Genomic DNA, 17,389 nt, shown 5'->3' with positions numbered 1-17,389 from the left:
CTGAACCATAGAATAATGTAATTTAGTTTGGCCTTGGCAAGCCTCTTGGCTCGCTTAGCAGTGTCCTGTGTAGACTGCAATTTGGGAACAATCTCTGAAATGTGTATACTTTGAGAAGTCTATAGGTAGAATTGCAGTGAATAATCAGAATTCAGGCGTGCCTTGTTGCTCTCCTGCACCCCCTTGTGGCTGAATGTGATGTGCTGTCTTTCAGAGTTTGAAAGGAGTTGACCTGTACTGGGCTGGCGTACTTAGTTTACACGGAGCATTAATAGCCGCCTTCTGTGTAAACTAACCTCTCAAGTTAATAGAATAGTTCTCGCTGAGGGTGTAAATAATTTATTGTGCTTATTTGATTTTTTTAGTTTGTAGAATTTCAAACATACGTATTGACATGTTGTGTGTGTGTGTGTGTGTTTAACTTTTTATTACGGAAAATTCCAAACACTCAAAAGTAAGAGTGTCATGCATCCCCTTGTACATATTACCCAGTTTCAATAGTTGTCAACATTTTGTCAATTTTGTTTCAGCTCCGGGTCCGGGTTTTCTCTCGAGGATTTTGAAGCAAATATTGAGTATGTTGTTGTTAAACTTAAGTTCAGAAACTGTATATTTCTGCTCAATCTTTTACTTCAAGGGTGGGGTGCTTTTGGCCAGAATCCTTCGGTAAAATAAAATAACTGCTAGCATTTCCACTGTCTTTGGAAGAAGGTGACTGATGTCCCTAGCTTCATAAGATTTAGCTTTAAAACCTAAAATTCCCAGCTGGTGGAGGAACCAATAAGACAGGATATTAGAAACATTTTATACTACCTAACAGTAACATTCGAAAAAGCCTATTTTTCTTTCCAGATGTTTATTAACAAGGCCATACTATATTCCAAAGAAATATTTACTTGAAATGTTCTCTCCCAGAATTTGAGTCTGTTTTGCTTACTAACTGCAGTTAGTTGTCAACATTTAAATTTTGCCTTTTCTTTTTCCGAGAGAAAAGATTATATTTGACAAACCGACAGTGTCTGAAACAGTCTTCAATTTAATAGAAGTATGCAAAAATCAGGAGAGAGGCGGCTCGAGTTTCTTAAATGTGGACATTAGAAGACATTCCCAAACAGTCCAAGTTTTTTGGGTTTGTTTTGTTTTGTTACTTTAGTTAGGGGTTGACTTCCTGGCCGAATTTCGGTTTTGTCTCCAGGCTTTAAGGCTGTGTCAAGAAAGCAGAGAGGACTGTTCCCCGGGTCTCCGTGGAAATGCAGTGTCTGACGCCTAGCAAACAGCCGGTGCAGAGCCCTGCGGCCCGGAGCCCCCTGCGCAGCGGGCCGAGCCGGGAGGCGGCGCCGCCGCAAACAGTGGTGTCGGGTTACAGCTTCAGAATAGCGCCCGAGCGCGCCGAACTGGCTTCCTCCAGTGACTGGCTTCATAATTACATTGCTGATTTGTTAGGGAAGGCTTTGTCTTACTTACCAATTAGCATGGATGTTACTGCGGGGACCTCGTCCTGGATGAGCTTCGGTTGTTTTTTTTGTTTTGTTTTGTTGCGAAAAAAGCTTTCCCGGTGCAGGCAGCTTTAGGGCTTGTGTTAGTAACACTCTCCCCTGTCTTCGGGGAGTCCTTACCCTGCCTGTAAATAAGCAGGGAGGTTTTCTCCCCGTTGGAATTTTGCCCCTGTGTTTCCGCCATTCCCCGAGGCCAGAGGCAGTCACTTTGGGGTCTGAAAGGCGGCCTTGGGGAGGGCGGTTTCCACCCCCCACTTTCTGCACCCTCCTGGAGGCTCAGCGGATCTCCCCCCCCCACCCCCCCCCACCCCCACCCCCACCCCCCCCCCCACCCCCACCCCCACCCCCACCCCCACGCTAGGGGATCCGTGGTCACTGTGAGGAGGAGCGTGTGGCGTGGCACAGCTGCGGGTAGGGAGCCCTTGGAGGACTGGGCCTGTTTCTGTGAGCTGTTTCGCCAGCACCGCCACCTACTATGTCCATTTCAGGGTGGCCTTTGTGTTCTCCGGGTGTGTTTTGTTGTTAACTTGCGCCAGGGAGGGTGTTAAAAGCGCCGACGTTATCAGATTTCTGAGTCCCGTGTGTTTTTTAAGGTGTAATATTTTAACAGTGTAGCAAGTTGTCTAAGCAAATGTGGCTTCCCCCCACTGAAGTTGGATCAGGCTTTTCCTTCCTGCCTGGGAGTTGCTGTGTGACATTCTTGACAGTGGAAGCACCATTTCTCAGAGTTCTGCCCTGGGGCTGGTGGGAGGAGTCCTTTCTTAGGACCAGAGGCTCTCCGTTTGGACCGCCTCAAAAACAGGATCCAGAATGCACCTTAAGGCAAGTAGACTCGAGAAGGGAAGTGAGACCATCCCGTGTTGCAGAGGCTGTCTGAGAACCATTTCTCCGGCCGGCCCCTCTCTGGGTCTTGGAAGTCTCACACACACACAGTAATTTTGCCAGGGGCCCTTGCTGCTACCCCCATAAGAAACTGGAAGAATGTGTGTGTTTCCACTTAAAGGGCTGTGGGTTTTGGTGGCACAGGATGTCCTATGAGGAAATCACCCCTGCTAATGCTCTTTGAAGACACTTGTCACACATCTTCTCTTAGCTTTTTTTTTTTTTTTTCCTCTTCAAGGGAGGTTGATCCATGAGGACAAACCATTACTCTGAATTGTTGGCATCACTGTAAATGTTTTTTCACTTTTAGGAGTTTTAGTGTCAGCACTGGTACTTCTGTACCCTTCAGCGACCAGCAGTCACATAGGAAGATGTAGTCGCAGAGATTAGGGAGATGGCTTCCTAAAGCTCCCCTTTGAATTGGGAGCCTTTTCCTTGAGAGCTACTAACGAGTATTTTTTAAAAGTATTTTTATTATGGGGCGCCTGGATGGCACAGTTAAGCATCCGACTTCCGCTCAGGTCATGATCTCACAGTCCGTGAGTTCGAGCCCCGCATCAGGCTCCGTGCTGATAGCTCAGAGCCTGGAGGCTGCTTTGGATTCTGTGTCTCCCTCTCTCTCTGCCCCTCCCCTGCTCGTTCGCGTGCGCTCTCTCTCTCTCTCTCTCTCTCTCTCTGTCTCAAAAATAAACATTAAAAAAATAAAAGATAAATTTAAATATATTTTTAGTAAAGTCTAGCATGCATACAGAAACATGCATGATCCTAAGTATGCAGGCCAGTGACCAGACTCCTCAGAAGCCATGACCCACTGAGGAACTACCCTTTCCTGACCGCAGATACCACAGCTTAGTTCTGCCTTGTTACTTGCCTTTTAAAACAATGTGTCACTTAATGGTGAGGCCTGCTACACTCCTGAATGGGATAACACTGGACTTCTAGTTTTTATTTACTAGTACAAAAGGAAATCAGAACAGGCTCTTAAAAATGGACACAGTGTATGACCTAGTTGGGCATGGAGGTATTTTTAAGTAATGATTTTCATCTTTTTTTCACCAGTACTAGTCAGAAAGGCAGCCCCCATGGTGGGATGAGGAGGCTTCCCATTCAGGCCCCCAGGGGCCCCAGCAGGGATGCTACCCACAGGGGCATCACTGCCCTCTGTGGGCCTGTCTGCGGGAGGCCATAGAGGGCTCTGGAGACCCTGCAGGTTAAAGCGGGAGGCGGTGGGGGGGGGAGGGGGGCGCGGGGGGGGGGGACGACAGAAGTGGTAGTTTGCAAAAGTAGACTTAATATTCTTAATTTAAATAGAACATTTCTTTTTGACAGTTCAAATAGCATTAAAGGAGAGTGGGGTTTTTGTTCATTTTAAGACATCGCTTTTAAAAAGTTGAAAAACATTGAGTAAAGAGAACTTTCTGATTGTTTTTTAAGTTTACATTTTGTTTCCTTAACGCCTTAAAAATATAAAAGCTATGAAATGTTAGGCTTTTAACACATAGGTACTATTTCAGTTCCTTCTTTGGACGCTGGGCTTAAGGCCTCACTGCCATGCACTCTAAGATCAGGCAAGAAGAATCTGGGTCCTGCTAGCCAGTGGGATGTGATATATCAGTCTGAGAAGCTGGGCTTTACCATTAAAATTGAATCGAAGGCACCTTAATTCTGCATATAGTCTTTTTTTTTTTAATGTCAGTTGTCAGTTGCCATCGCAAAAACGCTGTTCATTTCCTTTTTTCCTTACTTGCTTAGACACAAATAGGGAAGACCTTTAGACTCCCTATTGGGAGTAAAATTGGATAAAAATATCCACAGGCTTACACATGAAATGGCTGGATGCAGAAAAGAGGAAGTTAGGGTCCCCAGACCAGCATAACCTGGAAACCTGGAAATGCAGATTCCCCGGCTCCACACTAGACCTGCTGAATGAGAATCCTGGGGGTTAGGGGGATCAGCGTTCTGTGTTAACAAGACCTCCAGGTGAGTGGGATACTCGCCCAAGTTGGAGAAGTGTGACGGGCATTCACTAGATGGCTTTCTGAGCTAAGCCTTCCCTGCCCACCCCATGTGTCTCAGTCCCACCAAGTTTCCTGACCCACATCCCGCCCTGTACAGCTCTCACCTCTGAGGTCTGTTCAATTCTCCTCTTTCTCAGATCCTCCCTCTCAGGGACAAAGACACACACATCACCGTCTTACAGTTCCCTGGCTGTCCCGCAGTCTTTTCTCATTCTTTGCATTTACTATTCATTCAGTAAGCAACTGTTTGTGGGGCATCTTGTGTGTGGCGAGGACTGCCCTGTCCTGGGGTTACAGAGGTGAATGAAACACCGTCTATGCCCTCATGGGGCTTATCGTCTGGAGTAGGAAATAGGCATTAAGAGACCATCCCATCTTAATACAAATCTCAAACCCTGTCTCCAGAAGTCTTCCCTAATCACTCCAGCCTATAATAACCTCTCTGATGTGTTGCTATGGGAGTCCCTCAGAATCTGAAATTGCACACCCCCAGGTAGTCAGGTAATAATATCAGCCCCTGTGTTTCTGGTCCTATGGAATGTCCTAGTGACCCCGTGTTACTTTTGATCATCTGCCCAAGCAGATTGTAGCTTTTGAGGGCAGGGTCCCTTCTAATGAAAGCCGTGCCACTGAGAGCCAAGGTGGGTCCACAGAGTTGTATTCAGTATTAAATTTCTTGGAAAACTCTGGAAGAGAGGTTTTCATTTATATTGCTACCCATGAGTTTTGTTCTTTATTTTTAAAACTTAATTTGCTGTAGTTAACACTTGCTAAAGTTTATGTTAAGAAAAATGAGGATGCTAGGAGTTTGTTTCTAGCCAGTTTATTGGGAAGGGGGTGTTTTATCGGGAACCTTGTATCAGAAACCACCAAATATGCAAGAGAAGAGTGGGTATGGTTGGCTTTAGGCTCCTTGGAGGGGCAGAAAAGGGAGGAAACAACCACGTCCCTCCTGCATCCGGGGGTCTCTAACCAGCCCTGAAGTTCAGGGTCCCTTTTTGGATCTTTGACTGCAAAACTGGGTAAAAGACATGTGTGTTGGGCTTAAGTCTTCACAAGCCAAGGGAGGAGACAAAGAGGGGTGTCAGGTCTCTGGATGACCTAGAAGCCACACTTGTCACAAGCCCCTCCTTTCTGTCCCGGTGTAGGTGTCCCTGTTCCACAGCCAGGGCCTTTCAGGCAGGAACAGCAGAACACCCCCTTCTCAAGTGTTACCTTGAAGCCCTTAATGAGCCCCAGCTACTGCTTGGTCTTCAAGCTGCAGCCCAGTGAGGCCTTTTAAAAGGTCACGTGCTTCGCCAATAGCGTGCTTAAAGAGCTATTGTTGTTTTCTTAGCGAGCCTGGGGAGCGAGGCTTCTCAGGAGCTGCTGACCCTGGCTTTGGCCAGCCTGAGCCCCAGGCCCAGAGACACCATTTGGCTTTTTGCCCTCAGGTTCTTGAGTGGCTTGTCTTTCCTTCTTTGAACTGTGCCCTGCTCCCGGAGGTGGTCGTTAACACCGCACTGAGAGTGGGAGTTCTCAAAACCTCCCTCCTGTAGGAGTTGGAGGCCTCTTCTGAACGTGGTCAGTGGGAGGACTTGACTCAAACAATGTGTTAAGCAAACTCTGCAGAAACTTTAGCTCTTAAAAATAAAATTAAAAACATGGTTTTAAGAGTTAAAGTTTCTAAGTGAAGATGCGGACTCCATTCTATTATGTTGCATTTTATCCTTTCTAGCAAGATTTAGATAGAATCAGGATTACAGACGGGGATTGTGTGTGTTTTGCAATCTCACTTGGGTGTGTGCAGCCAGTTTTGCCTCATAAAATGCTATAGAGAAATGAAGGCAAACCTGCTTTGAGACATACTGTATCATGGGTTACTTACACATCTGAAAAGCATCCAAGCTTCCATTTGTCTATCCTGCCCACAAATTTTGCTCACAAGAGTCCTCCTCCTTCCCCTTCCAGCATTACAACGTCTTATCAGGCTGCCCCTGAAGCATTAGGATTATCACACAGCTATGACCAGCTGGCTCATTCTAATTGGAAATTAAGTGCTTCTCACATTGAAATCTCTTTGAAAACATCTCCACCGATCTCCTTCAGCTGTGGGAATTCCTCTAAATGCCTGTGGTGCTGCATGCTTGGTAAACATTCGAGTTTCACAGATCCAGTGTTTATTTCTAGAGAAATAATCCTTATTGAGAAAGTTATTGAAAAAGTCCTATTGTTAACCTGGCAACAACTCTTTAAAAAGACAGTCCTATAATGATGACTAAGAAAAGGATGTCTTACCTGTTACCTCTCCCCCAGAAAATTCCAAGTGGCAGTGAGGTTACTAATTTTTTTTTCTAGTTATTTATTTGGTTTACATTTTTGGGACAGTGCTTCTCAAACTTTTTGTGATGAAGGACCATCTTGCTTGTTCTTTCCTTTACTCTAGTAAAACATAAAAATACTTACTAGAGAAATGGAATAAAAGTACTGAGCCTGGGCGGCTCACTCAGTTAAGTGTCTGACTCTTGATTTCAGCTCAGGTCATCATCTCATGATTGTGAGATCAAACCTAGCAACGGGCTCTGTGCTGCATGTAGAGTCTGCTTAAGATTCTCTCTTTCCCTCTCTCTTTCTGCCCTTCTGCTGCTCTCCCCCACTCAAGCTCGCTCTCCTTCTCTCTCTCTCTCAAAAAAAAAAAAATATATATATATATATATATACATATATATATATACACAAAAACAAAGGAGAAGCCTCATTTTAGAAATTAGATTTACAGACATAGAATTACTCTGTAAATTTGCTGTAAACGTTTCTAAATAATACAGTATCTCTGTTTAACTCATCGTGGGCCAGTAACAGTTCACAGACCGGCACCTTCTACAGACCACACTTTGGGAAACACACATTTAGAGTGTATTTGTATGAATTTGTGTATTCTCACACAGATTCACATGTATTGGGTGAGATTACATTATAACCTACAACATAGACCATCTAACAGCTTTATATGAGAATTGAATGCACTCAGTGAGCTCTTTGGCAAAAATGGAATTTTTCTAGAAATGAATATTTAAATGCTTAAATTTTAAGGAGATACCATAGTGTAACTGTCGCAAAACACAGCCATCCAGTAACACTTCTAAGGCCTAAAGGGGAAAGTGTCCTGTAATGTGAAGTGAAATCACCTCTCTGATGCACACTCACATTTAAGTAGCACAGGTACTTTAGATAGGAAATGTTCTATGCAAAGTATATATACAAATGAGACTTTTTAGTACTGAACAGTAGGAAAGGTTTTTGTCATGGGGAGTATTAGATACAGAAGTCACATCTGCCTTCCCTCAGAGAACATTGTGGGCTGGTCTTTGGTCCTTGTGATTGACATCCATTTTCTTCATGTTTATGAAGGAAGGCGTTTCATATAAGTAACTGTATATTCTTTATGAACATTAACAAGTTCTCAGGCTGATTCTGACATTGACAGGTCGTGGCCATCTTTCTCTCCCAGAGACCGAGGCATGTGAAGGCAGTCACTCCCAGTGGAACTTGCGTACCAGGCTCTGTGACCCCCTGCATGTTGTTTGTCCATCTTGTGGGGGGGGGGGGCAGCGTGGCCTTCCTTAACAAAGTGTTGCAAGGAAGATCTGTGCAGTTTTGTTATGGTTAGCCTTATTCCCTTAGGATGAGACTCAATTCAAAATGATAATGAGGTGTAGGAGATGATACTCAGCCCCTTGAAGACCAGGCTTTATTCATCTGTGGGACTCCCAGATGGGACTCTTGGGCAGAGTGCCCAAGACAGCATAGATGCAGAACGAGTAAATCTAAAGGACTGAATGAGGCTCCGTCAAAATCCTGCCTTTTACTGACGCAATCCAGTAAAAGGCAGGTCACTTTTAGAAGAAAAAATTGGCGAAGTACAAAGTACTTGTATGTGAAGGTATCAAAGAGTGAGTGGCATGGACGAGAGGATTAACACTCGCCTGTGGGTAGGTGCTGCAGAGAGGGTGGGCGGGCAAGCACCAGCCTGGCTTCGTTGGAACCATGTCTTCTCTGGTCTGGATGGCATGAGAACAACTTTCTTGATTAAATGGTTCGAAAGTGAGGTCTGTGAGGCAAAGGCCAGGGGACTTGGAATCGTTCTATTTAGATGGCAGAAGTTCCGAAAGGAAGGACCCCTCTCCAGAAGACGCAGCTAGCTGAGGGGGGTCTTCACTAAGGCGGGAGCAGGCGAGGAGCCGGCCTAGGCTGTGAGCGTCAGGTGAGGCGGGGAAGCAGTTCAGAGCCAAGCCATTCCCAGATGCTCAAGGTCTGAGATGTCAGGTGGTTGGGGTTTTTTGAAATACGTATGTATCTCTGGAATCACAGTAGGTATTTTGTTATGAAGTGTCTCACGTCCTCAAACAGCAATGCTTATAATCAGAACAAAGTACTTTTAAACTCGTCCCAGTTGCATTCAGACGTAACTGTATGCAATCAAAGTGAGCCAAGGAACTTGGACTGGGAAAACCGCATTCCTCCACTTTATTCTAGGCTGAAAAGCAGTGGCGGCTCCATCGCTGTGGTCATTTAACACAGGCCAAGTGCTTCACCACATGTCACCAAACAGGCAGAGAGTCTCTATGCATAATGAGGAAGGAAAAGGCATTTTGAAAGCACGCAAGGTTCTACCAAAATTGTACATCCCCCCCCCCCCCCCGCCCCCCTTCTCCAGCTTGGTTCTTTTAATCGTTCAAGATGTGTTCGAGATGTAATCTGTGACACCTTTATCTGTTAGGTCCTAGCATTGTAAGTGTTTTCTTGGGCTTTAAAAATAAATCTGTTTAGGGGAGCGAAATTGAACCTGCATGGTAATGTTAGGCAAGCGAACGCAAGCGCACGAGTGGAGAAAGTCAAAATCATGGTTTCCATGGTAACGTTTAACTTGTCTGTGTCGTACACATTTCTCAAGAAATACATTCACCAGACTACCTAGTGATAAAAATTGCTCCACCAGCATACAAAGGTAGATTTCCCAATACTCTCGTATTCCGAAAGATCTTCTCCCCAGTTAATCCGACTCTTCTACGTAACCTTGGGCAAGGAACCGGAGTCCCAGGCCCGACCTCCGAATCAGCGTCTTTTTCAGGGTCGAAGTTAGTTTTCGTGTCATTGATTCCATTTCCTTCCTTTCTCCTTCGCAGATATATGTTGGGTAAAGGAGAAAAACGGAAGTTTGACGAGCATGAAGATGGGCTGGAAGGCAAAATCCTGTCTCCCTCCGATGGGCCATCCAAGGTGTCTTACACCTTACAGCGCCAGACTATCTTCAACATTTCCCTTATGAAACTCTATAACCACAGGCCCCTCACAGAGCCCAGCTTGCAAAAGACCGTTCTGATCAACAACATGTTGCGGCGGATCCAGGAGGAGCTCAAACAGGAAGGCAGCCTGAGGCCGGTGTTCGCCTCCGCCGCCGCCGCCGCCGCCGCCACCGCCTCTCCCCCGCCCGACTCGCTGAGCGACAGCTACCGGGAGGCGGCGCCGCCCGCCCTCAGCGCCCCCGCGCCCCCGCCCGCGCACGCCTGCGACCTCGGGAGCTCTACGCCGCTGGACGCCTGCCTCACGCCCGCCTCGCTGCTCGAGGACGACGCCGACGACACGTTTTGCACTTCCCCGGCCGCGCCGCCCGCGGCTGCCGCCAGACTGTCGGCCCCAGCGCCCCCGCCGGAGAAGGACAGCTTCTCCTCTGCCCTGGACGAGATCGAGGAGCTCTGTCCCACGTCTACCTCCCCCGGGGCCGCAGCCGCAGCGCCCGACAGCTCCCGAGGGGGCTCCGGCGCGCCGGGCGGCCCGAAAGCCGAAGACCCGAAGCTGATGGACTCTCTGCCCGGGAACTTTGAAATCACGACGTCCACGGGGTTTCTGACAGACTTGACCCTGGACGACATCCTGTTTGCCGACATCGACACGTCCATGTACGACTTCGACCCCTGCACGTCTGCCTCGGGGCCGGCCTCGAAGATGGCCCCGGTGTCGGCCGACGACCTCCTCAAGACTCTGGCCCCTTACAGCAGTCAGCCGGTCGCCCCGAGTCAGCCTTTCAAAATGGACCTCACGGAGCTGGACCACATCATGGAGGTGCTGGTCGGGTCCTAAGAGCCCCGGCCCGGCGCCCGCGCCGCCCAGACCCTGCGAGTGTCCCTGCACCCCACAGCTCTCCGCACTGTGCATGCACCCTTGCTTGCCTTTTTCAGAGGAAAAGATCGTTTTACAAAAGGATCACACTAGTTTTTGCTTTGAGCAGAGTTGGAGTGCCTTCATCCACGTCTGACCACTTTTAATATGCTTTTTTTTTTTTTTTTTTTGGAGTGGTCCTCGGAGACCTACTGCCCTGGAATAGGAAAGAATGCTTTTGAAGACAATGTGGCTATGCTGAATGACAGAAATAAACAGTTCAAGTGAAGCACAAGGAATAAGTTGGAAAAGCTGTAAATTGCATGTGCATATTTGTCTATTTTTTCTATAAGTTTTATTGCAAGAGGTAAAAAGAGAAAATATATATATATATATATTATTTAGATAATCTCAGTACCTTTTCTGGCATTTTCGCCCTGTATAGGTTGACTTGGCAATTCAGCCTTTTTAGAGGCATTAACTACTCCTCCTAAGTGTTGCATTTACATGGCTGTTTAGAAACTGCTGCCCAAATTTATTTTATATTTTTGTACAGATTCTGCAGTTTATGATATTGTTTTTCTAAAAACAAATGCTGTTTATACATGAGATAGCTATTTTGATAGGATTTGCTCACATAGTTCCTGCAAACTTCAGATGTACAAGTTGCACTTGTACTTTTATAGAGTTGTAATGTTTTATATGTGTTTGGTGCAAAGAGAAAATTGGGTCAAATTAATCCGCAGTTGATGTCCCCAAATGCAAACACACACACACACACACACACACACACACACACACACACACACTCTCTCTCTCTGCTTTCAGAAAGGGCCAGGCAATATCACACCCAAATTTCACAGGCACCAACCCCCTGGCATGAACACCCGCCAGCACTGTGACTTCCAAAGCCAGAGCCGCGTCTGCTCATCAAACTTGCATTAAGCAGTTGGCGGGAGATGGCCACGGAGCTGGGGGGTTGAAGTGATGGTTCTCTTTAGCTCCCTCTCTTGAGGGGAAGCCTACCGAATACTCACTGTATTTATGCCAAGTTTGTGCTTTTAATTGTTTTTATTTTTTTAAACAAAACCCCAACTCTTTCCCTTTTGGCGTAATTTTTACGATGACCGGAAATTTTACATGAGAACAAAATTTTCTGAAAATTAACCAACCTCTTTGTGGAACGAAACCCTATTGCAGATGCTTAGGGCTCGTAAGGAAGAAACTACCCCCAGAAGGCATCCACCGTGTTGCTCAGTTGTCTTTTCCAGCTTCCCTTCCCTAGAGCTTTTGTTCCCTCTGTTGCTAAGTGCTGAAAATGTCATCTTCATGATCACCACAGCGAGCTCCGCTCACCTCTGCCCAGCCTGGGGATGCTGTCTTGTAACAGCCGTGGCTCTAGAACCTGGAGTTGGTACCATTATGTCACAGCTTCCAATCTGGTTGCTTCCTTGGATCAACTGCTTTAACTACACTTTTACAAGGCTGTTTTACCCAAATAACACAGACAGGACTTTCTATGCATGTTTCTCCTCCTTCCCCTTGCCTCCCTGCCACCCCCCTCCCCCGCCCCCACCCGGAACACTTGAGAAGTCGCTCTTTATTCCTAGTGGTGTACATTTAATTTTAAAACACTTGCAATGTATCATGCTTGTTGCCGAAATTGTTGATGGCCTTTTCGTTTCAGTTTTTTTCTTTCTTCCAATGGTACTTTAGCTGGTTACAACCTATATTGTTGAAATGCAGATGGCTTCTTTAGGAATAACTTTTATATTTATTTAAGAATTTTTAAATTATGGGATTTGTGTTATTGTCGTTGTCTTTGTTGTTGGTCATTTGTCAATATTCAGTCACCAGTTCTGCTCACTTCTTGCCATGGATAAAAATTGAGTCCTTCTGGCCAATTAAAAAAAGACAGCTTTATAAAATGGCACTTTAAACAAGCCATAGATAGTTTTATTTTTATAATGCACATGGCAAAGCAAACACATTTGTGATGAAGGAACTGCTCGTCTAAGCAAACGATTTCTGTATGATATGATTAAACTTTTCTGTATTCGAATTTACTTTTCCCCCACTTGAATGTGTTTTTAAAGGCTAATTGTCAACTCAGTAGAGCAGTGAGAAACAGATCAAATTGCACTTGTTCTCCTACGAGCAACCTCTACCTGGACACCTCTTAACTGCTGCAGACGCGTCATCTCCTTTGATAGGACCGGGGACCATAGAGTTAAGGTGAGGGTTGTTGTAGATGCTTCCGGTGTCACTGTGCCTGTCCATTTTAAGAGCTTCCTTTTCCTGTGGAGAACAAGTCAGCCCAGACGCCATGCTTTTGATAACGGGAGGACCCGGCGGGCTCGCCACATGCCGCACACATACACACACGTATACAGACACAATAGTGTTGATTATTCTGAACAATAACAGGGGAAGGCGGTTGATTTGCCATTGTTAAAAACTGATTTACAGTAACTTACAACAACTGTACTTTGGTTGGATTAGCAAATCGTGTGTTTAAACAAATCCCATATGTTGGGCAACAGTTCAAATAAGCACAGCAAAGTGTTGCCCAAACATGGTTCTCTGACTCTCTCATATTTGTAAGGCTGGGCTTCAAAATCAAAACAGAAAACCCCCAACAACAGCGGGCAAATGCTTTTTAACTCTGGACACCCTTGCCACAAAGGCTTGACATTGAAGGTCTGCTGAGGAAGACATGGGAAATCGGTGGCCCGTTTCTAAAAGAACAAAACCATCGGGTGTTCAAGTTATCTTAGTCTTATTTTCACAAGGCGGTGTCCCAGCGGGGAAGCACGCGGGCCTGGCTGTGATCTCCAAGTCCCCGTCTTGAGTGTGGGATGTGCTTCCAGATGCCATGGGGCAGCAGCGCCTTCCCCCTTTCTAAAGGACATCGCGTGGCGTTCAGAGTCAGGCAGGCGGTTGGAGGTGCTTTTACGGGAAAGACGTGCCGGGTGGGGCTGGGAGAGGAAAATTATTGACAGTGATGTGCAATGAAGTGACAAGATGAGAGCAGAATAATAAGAGCTTTGAATTTGAAGTGATTTTTTTTCATAAGTTATTTATTCCTTTTTTTTTTCCATGTAAATATATTTATTTTACTGTGGAGCTCTAACAACATCTGGATCGTAACATGTGCAGAATGTATGGTAGGAATGTATTCTCTTGTAGGAATGTCAATCTGTATTCAGAGGGGGTCCGAGCCAGACCCCTGGGTCTTCTCATCGTGTATGCTCAGCCCACATTCAGTTTTCTCCTCTTCTCTCATCTAGGTCTATTTGAAATATGCAAAAGGTATGGATGAGGAATGTTTCAATACCTCCAAATTTTTAAGAAAATCAAGCATCAAAGGGTTGATATTTTTAAAACTTTTTTTAGTAACACTTTCTCTTCCTGACAGCAGGGGCAATCACACCGACACCCTCGTTCACACCAAAGGGTGGGAACTGGCCAGAGCCTCCACTGCACCTCGAGTGTCTTTATCAATTGAGCTTTTATTGCCATATCCCCGTGGAATATCCCAACTGCCCTGAGGTCAATCAAGGAAAATTTCTTGAATACATAAGCTCCAAAGAGCCAAAGTATCATCTTACAGATCGTTTTTAAAGCTTAAATTTATTAACCACCTTTGTGGTAAACAATGAATTATGGATACTGCAGGGCAGCCTTCTTAAATGACAGATGTAAAAAAAAAAAAAAAAAAAAAGACTCTACTTTGTGCAGCGATTGTTACCCGCTATATGAATTGTCTTAGTTTCAAAACTTTGCTGTTACAAATTGGACCTTTCTCCATTTTCTGAGAATATTGAAAAGAGCATATTTAACTTGTTCTGGCTGCAAATGGTTAACTTCCTGTGACTGCCGAAGGCAGCGAGGTGTGTGCGTCCTGCTTGTGTACAATTGTTCTCAGTGCTTCTTAAGAGTGAGTCTAAATGGTTCTTGAAAATTAGCCAGGATCAAATGCTATTGCAGACAAAGCCAATAAAAATTTTGGATGTCTTTTGGGGATACCAAGTTTGGAAGAGAAGTGCAGTCCATACAAGCAAACAAGCTTTTGGAAAAGATGTACATAGTGACATGTTTGGTGCATGGTTTTTGAGGAAGGCTTTTGTCAAAAAGGAGGTGTAACCTTTCCCCCACAGACCTGAGAGCTGTGCCTTTTCTATGCAATATTACAGACGTTACATCGGAACCCAGATAGCTGTATTCACATGTAGGTTTGGGCTGTAATCTAAACAATTGGACAGATTAAATGTACATGGAAATGAGCAGTCTTACTTTTGTAGTTTTATATTATACAATAAACAGTTAAAAGATGAGAGAGGCGTGTTCGCAGTTTCCTTCTGACTGGAGCGCAACCAGCTCGTTGGTTCGTCACAATTTGCTTGTGTTAAGGAACAGCCCCCCCCCCCCCCCCCGCCTCGGCCTGTGCCAGAGTTGGGGCCGTTGACTTTCTCACACCTTCTCAGCCCCAGGAGCACATTTCCCTCCTGGTTCTCCCCCTGCCTCTTGGGCCCTTCTCGACCTCCCTATTCTCCCTTCTCTCCCCCAGCTGTCTCTCTCCCAGGGGGACCTAATCCGCTCATGACTCTGAAAACTTGTTTCCAGCTCCTGCCTCTCTCCCGAGCTCTGGAGTTAAGTATCTGCCAACCTTTGCCATCTCACACTCACCGTGTTTCCCCACGGGGAGCTGATCCTTTCCCTTCGGGCCTCTCTCCAGTGCCAGCCACTCTGTTCCCCAATGTGCGAGCTCTCCTGCCTCCTGCTCTCCATCCCTACCACAGTTTCCCCAAACCCTGGCCCTCTCCCCTCCCTGCCTGCAGCCGTTTCCTATCTAGCTTCCTATCTACTGTAACCACCACAGTGGTTTCTCTAACACCCTTGCTGCTACAGTTGACGTTACAAAGCACCAGTGGTCTGTGAATGTGTTCCACGTCCTCCAGCGGTGCCCCTTCCTCCCATCCCCAGTTTACACAATCTGGCCTTCCCTCATCTTCCAGAGGCTCATGGAGGAGATCCTGTGCCAGCTCCTTGGGCCATCTGTGATGGGAGTCATGGGGTCCAGCCTTGCCTGGCCCAGGCAATTCTGGGTCACCATACCAGCTGGTGAGCAAATGGAGCTAGATACGAGGGGCCTGTATAATGAGGGTTCCATTCAACCAGCAGTGGAATATTTGGGGGGGGAGGGTTTGGTGTTGGGGAAGTGATATGGGTTGAATTGTGTGCTCCAAAAAATGTGTTGAAGTCTTAACCCCCCAGTACCTCAGAGTGTGACCTTAATTCGGAAATAGGGTCTTCAACAGAAATAATCAAATTAAAATGAGGCTATTAGGGTGGGCCCTAACCCAATTTGACTAGTGGCCTTATTAGAAAAAGGGGAGATCTTGACATAGACAAGCACATAGGGAGGACACCATGTGAAGATGAAGGCAGAGATCGGCCTACAAGGAACACCAAAGCCTGCCAGCAAAGCACGAGAAGCTAGGGGACAGGCACGGAGCAGATCCTCCCCCACAGCCCTCAGGAGGAACCAGCCCAGCCCACACCTGGATCTCTGACTTCCAGCCCGCGCAACAATACATTTCTGTGGTTTAAGCCTCTCGGTCTGTGGTACTTTGCTAGGGCAGCCCTAGCAAACTCCTGTAGGAGAGAGGAACAGGCAGGGTGAGCTCTTTCCAGACATTCCGGTGGAGATACTCATTAGGCAGCTAGAAATAAGAATCTGTTGCTCGGTAGAGTGGTTTGTCTCTGGAATACGAGCATCTGCTATTAATTAGAGATAGAACTTGGGCAAATCACTCACTCTCTCTGAGCTTGTGAGGGCAAGATAAAGTAGTAGCTCCTAAATCTTCGAAAATGTTAACGGTGCAATGAAAACGCAAATTACGAGCATCGTCTATCCTCATGCCCACAGTCGTGCCTAGCACATAGTAGGCACTCAAGATTTCTGTTGAATTAAAAAAAGAGAAAAGCCCTGTTGTTCTCTTCTCTACCATATGGGAGAAGCACAGAACTCCGTCTTCTTTGTCTGGGTCCCAGGGCCGCTCCCATCCCAACCCTCTGGATGCCCCCATTCCCAGCACAACGTGTGCCCTTGCTTGTGTCCCTATTCTGCTTGTAGAAATTCTACCCGTCATTCCAAGGCCAAGCTCAGGAGCCTGTCCAGGAAGCTTTCTCTGCATCTCCTGACTCAGAGCCAACCTCTTCCTTTGCCGGGGGCTCTGCAGACCTCTGTAAATGCTCTTAGCAAGTCCTGCCTGTCTTAGGTTAGCTCTGCACCATCTGTTCCCTCCACTACTTTCTGCTGTTCTGTGACCTTGTGATGTTCATCTCTGCCAGAGGTCAGCCGACCACGGCCCTTGGGCCAAATCCTGCCCACGGCCTGTTTGTTCAGGTAAACTTTTGTTGGAAGTCAACCGCATTTATTTATTTGTGTATTGTCTGCGGCTGCTGTCCTATACAATGGCACAAGACCATACCATACCATATGGCTCTCAAAATTTAAATATTTGGCCCTTAACAGAAAAAGTTTGCCGAACCCTGGTCTATGCAAACCATGTAATGCTTAGGATGGTGTCTGATCATAGCTGGGGCCCCATAGTGGGGCAGGGCACTGTCCCTGTGCTCAAAGGCTTATGTAAACTGGATACAGTACAGGTTTCAGGGGCAGGAGTCTCAAGGGTACCGAGTGCTGGGGGTGGGGCTGCAAGGGCCCGAGAAGGCAGAACAGTCAGCAAAGTCACACAAGAGTGGACATCTTCACAGAGTTTAAGACCTGGGAGGAGGCTTAGACGTGGCTCTTGTGGCGAAAAGGCCCCATTTTACAGATATGAAAGC

The 17,389-nt window shown here is 46.4% G+C and overlaps 1 protein-coding gene across 9 annotated transcripts in view; it reads left to right on the top strand.

The window, feature by feature from the left end:
• Positions 1-14,875, top strand: part of SERTAD2 (SERTA domain containing 2) — a 115,288-nt gene extending 100,413 nt beyond the window's left edge. For 8 of the 9 annotated variants that reach the window (XM_042981544.1, XM_042981545.1, XM_042981543.1 and 5 more), the window contains one exon: positions 9,562-14,875. In XM_042981544.1, the coding sequence (XP_042837478.1) occupies positions 9,566-10,516 (951 nt within the window). In that variant the 5' untranslated portion in view covers positions 9,562-9,565 and the 3' untranslated portion in view covers positions 10,517-14,875. Of the gene's footprint in view, positions 1-9,205; positions 9,384-9,561 lie in introns of those variants that run through there. The other variant, XM_042981549.1, reaches the window with a different exon arrangement.
• Positions 14,876-17,389: the final 2,514 nt, after the last annotated feature.

The sequence above is a fragment of the Panthera tigris genome, chromosome A3 (assembly GCF_018350195.1).
Source record: "Panthera tigris isolate Pti1 chromosome A3, P.tigris_Pti1_mat1.1, whole genome shotgun sequence".
Lineage (NCBI taxonomy): Eukaryota > Metazoa > Chordata > Mammalia > Carnivora > Felidae > Panthera > Panthera tigris.
This window is presented reverse-complemented; position numbering and strand designations above follow the sequence as displayed.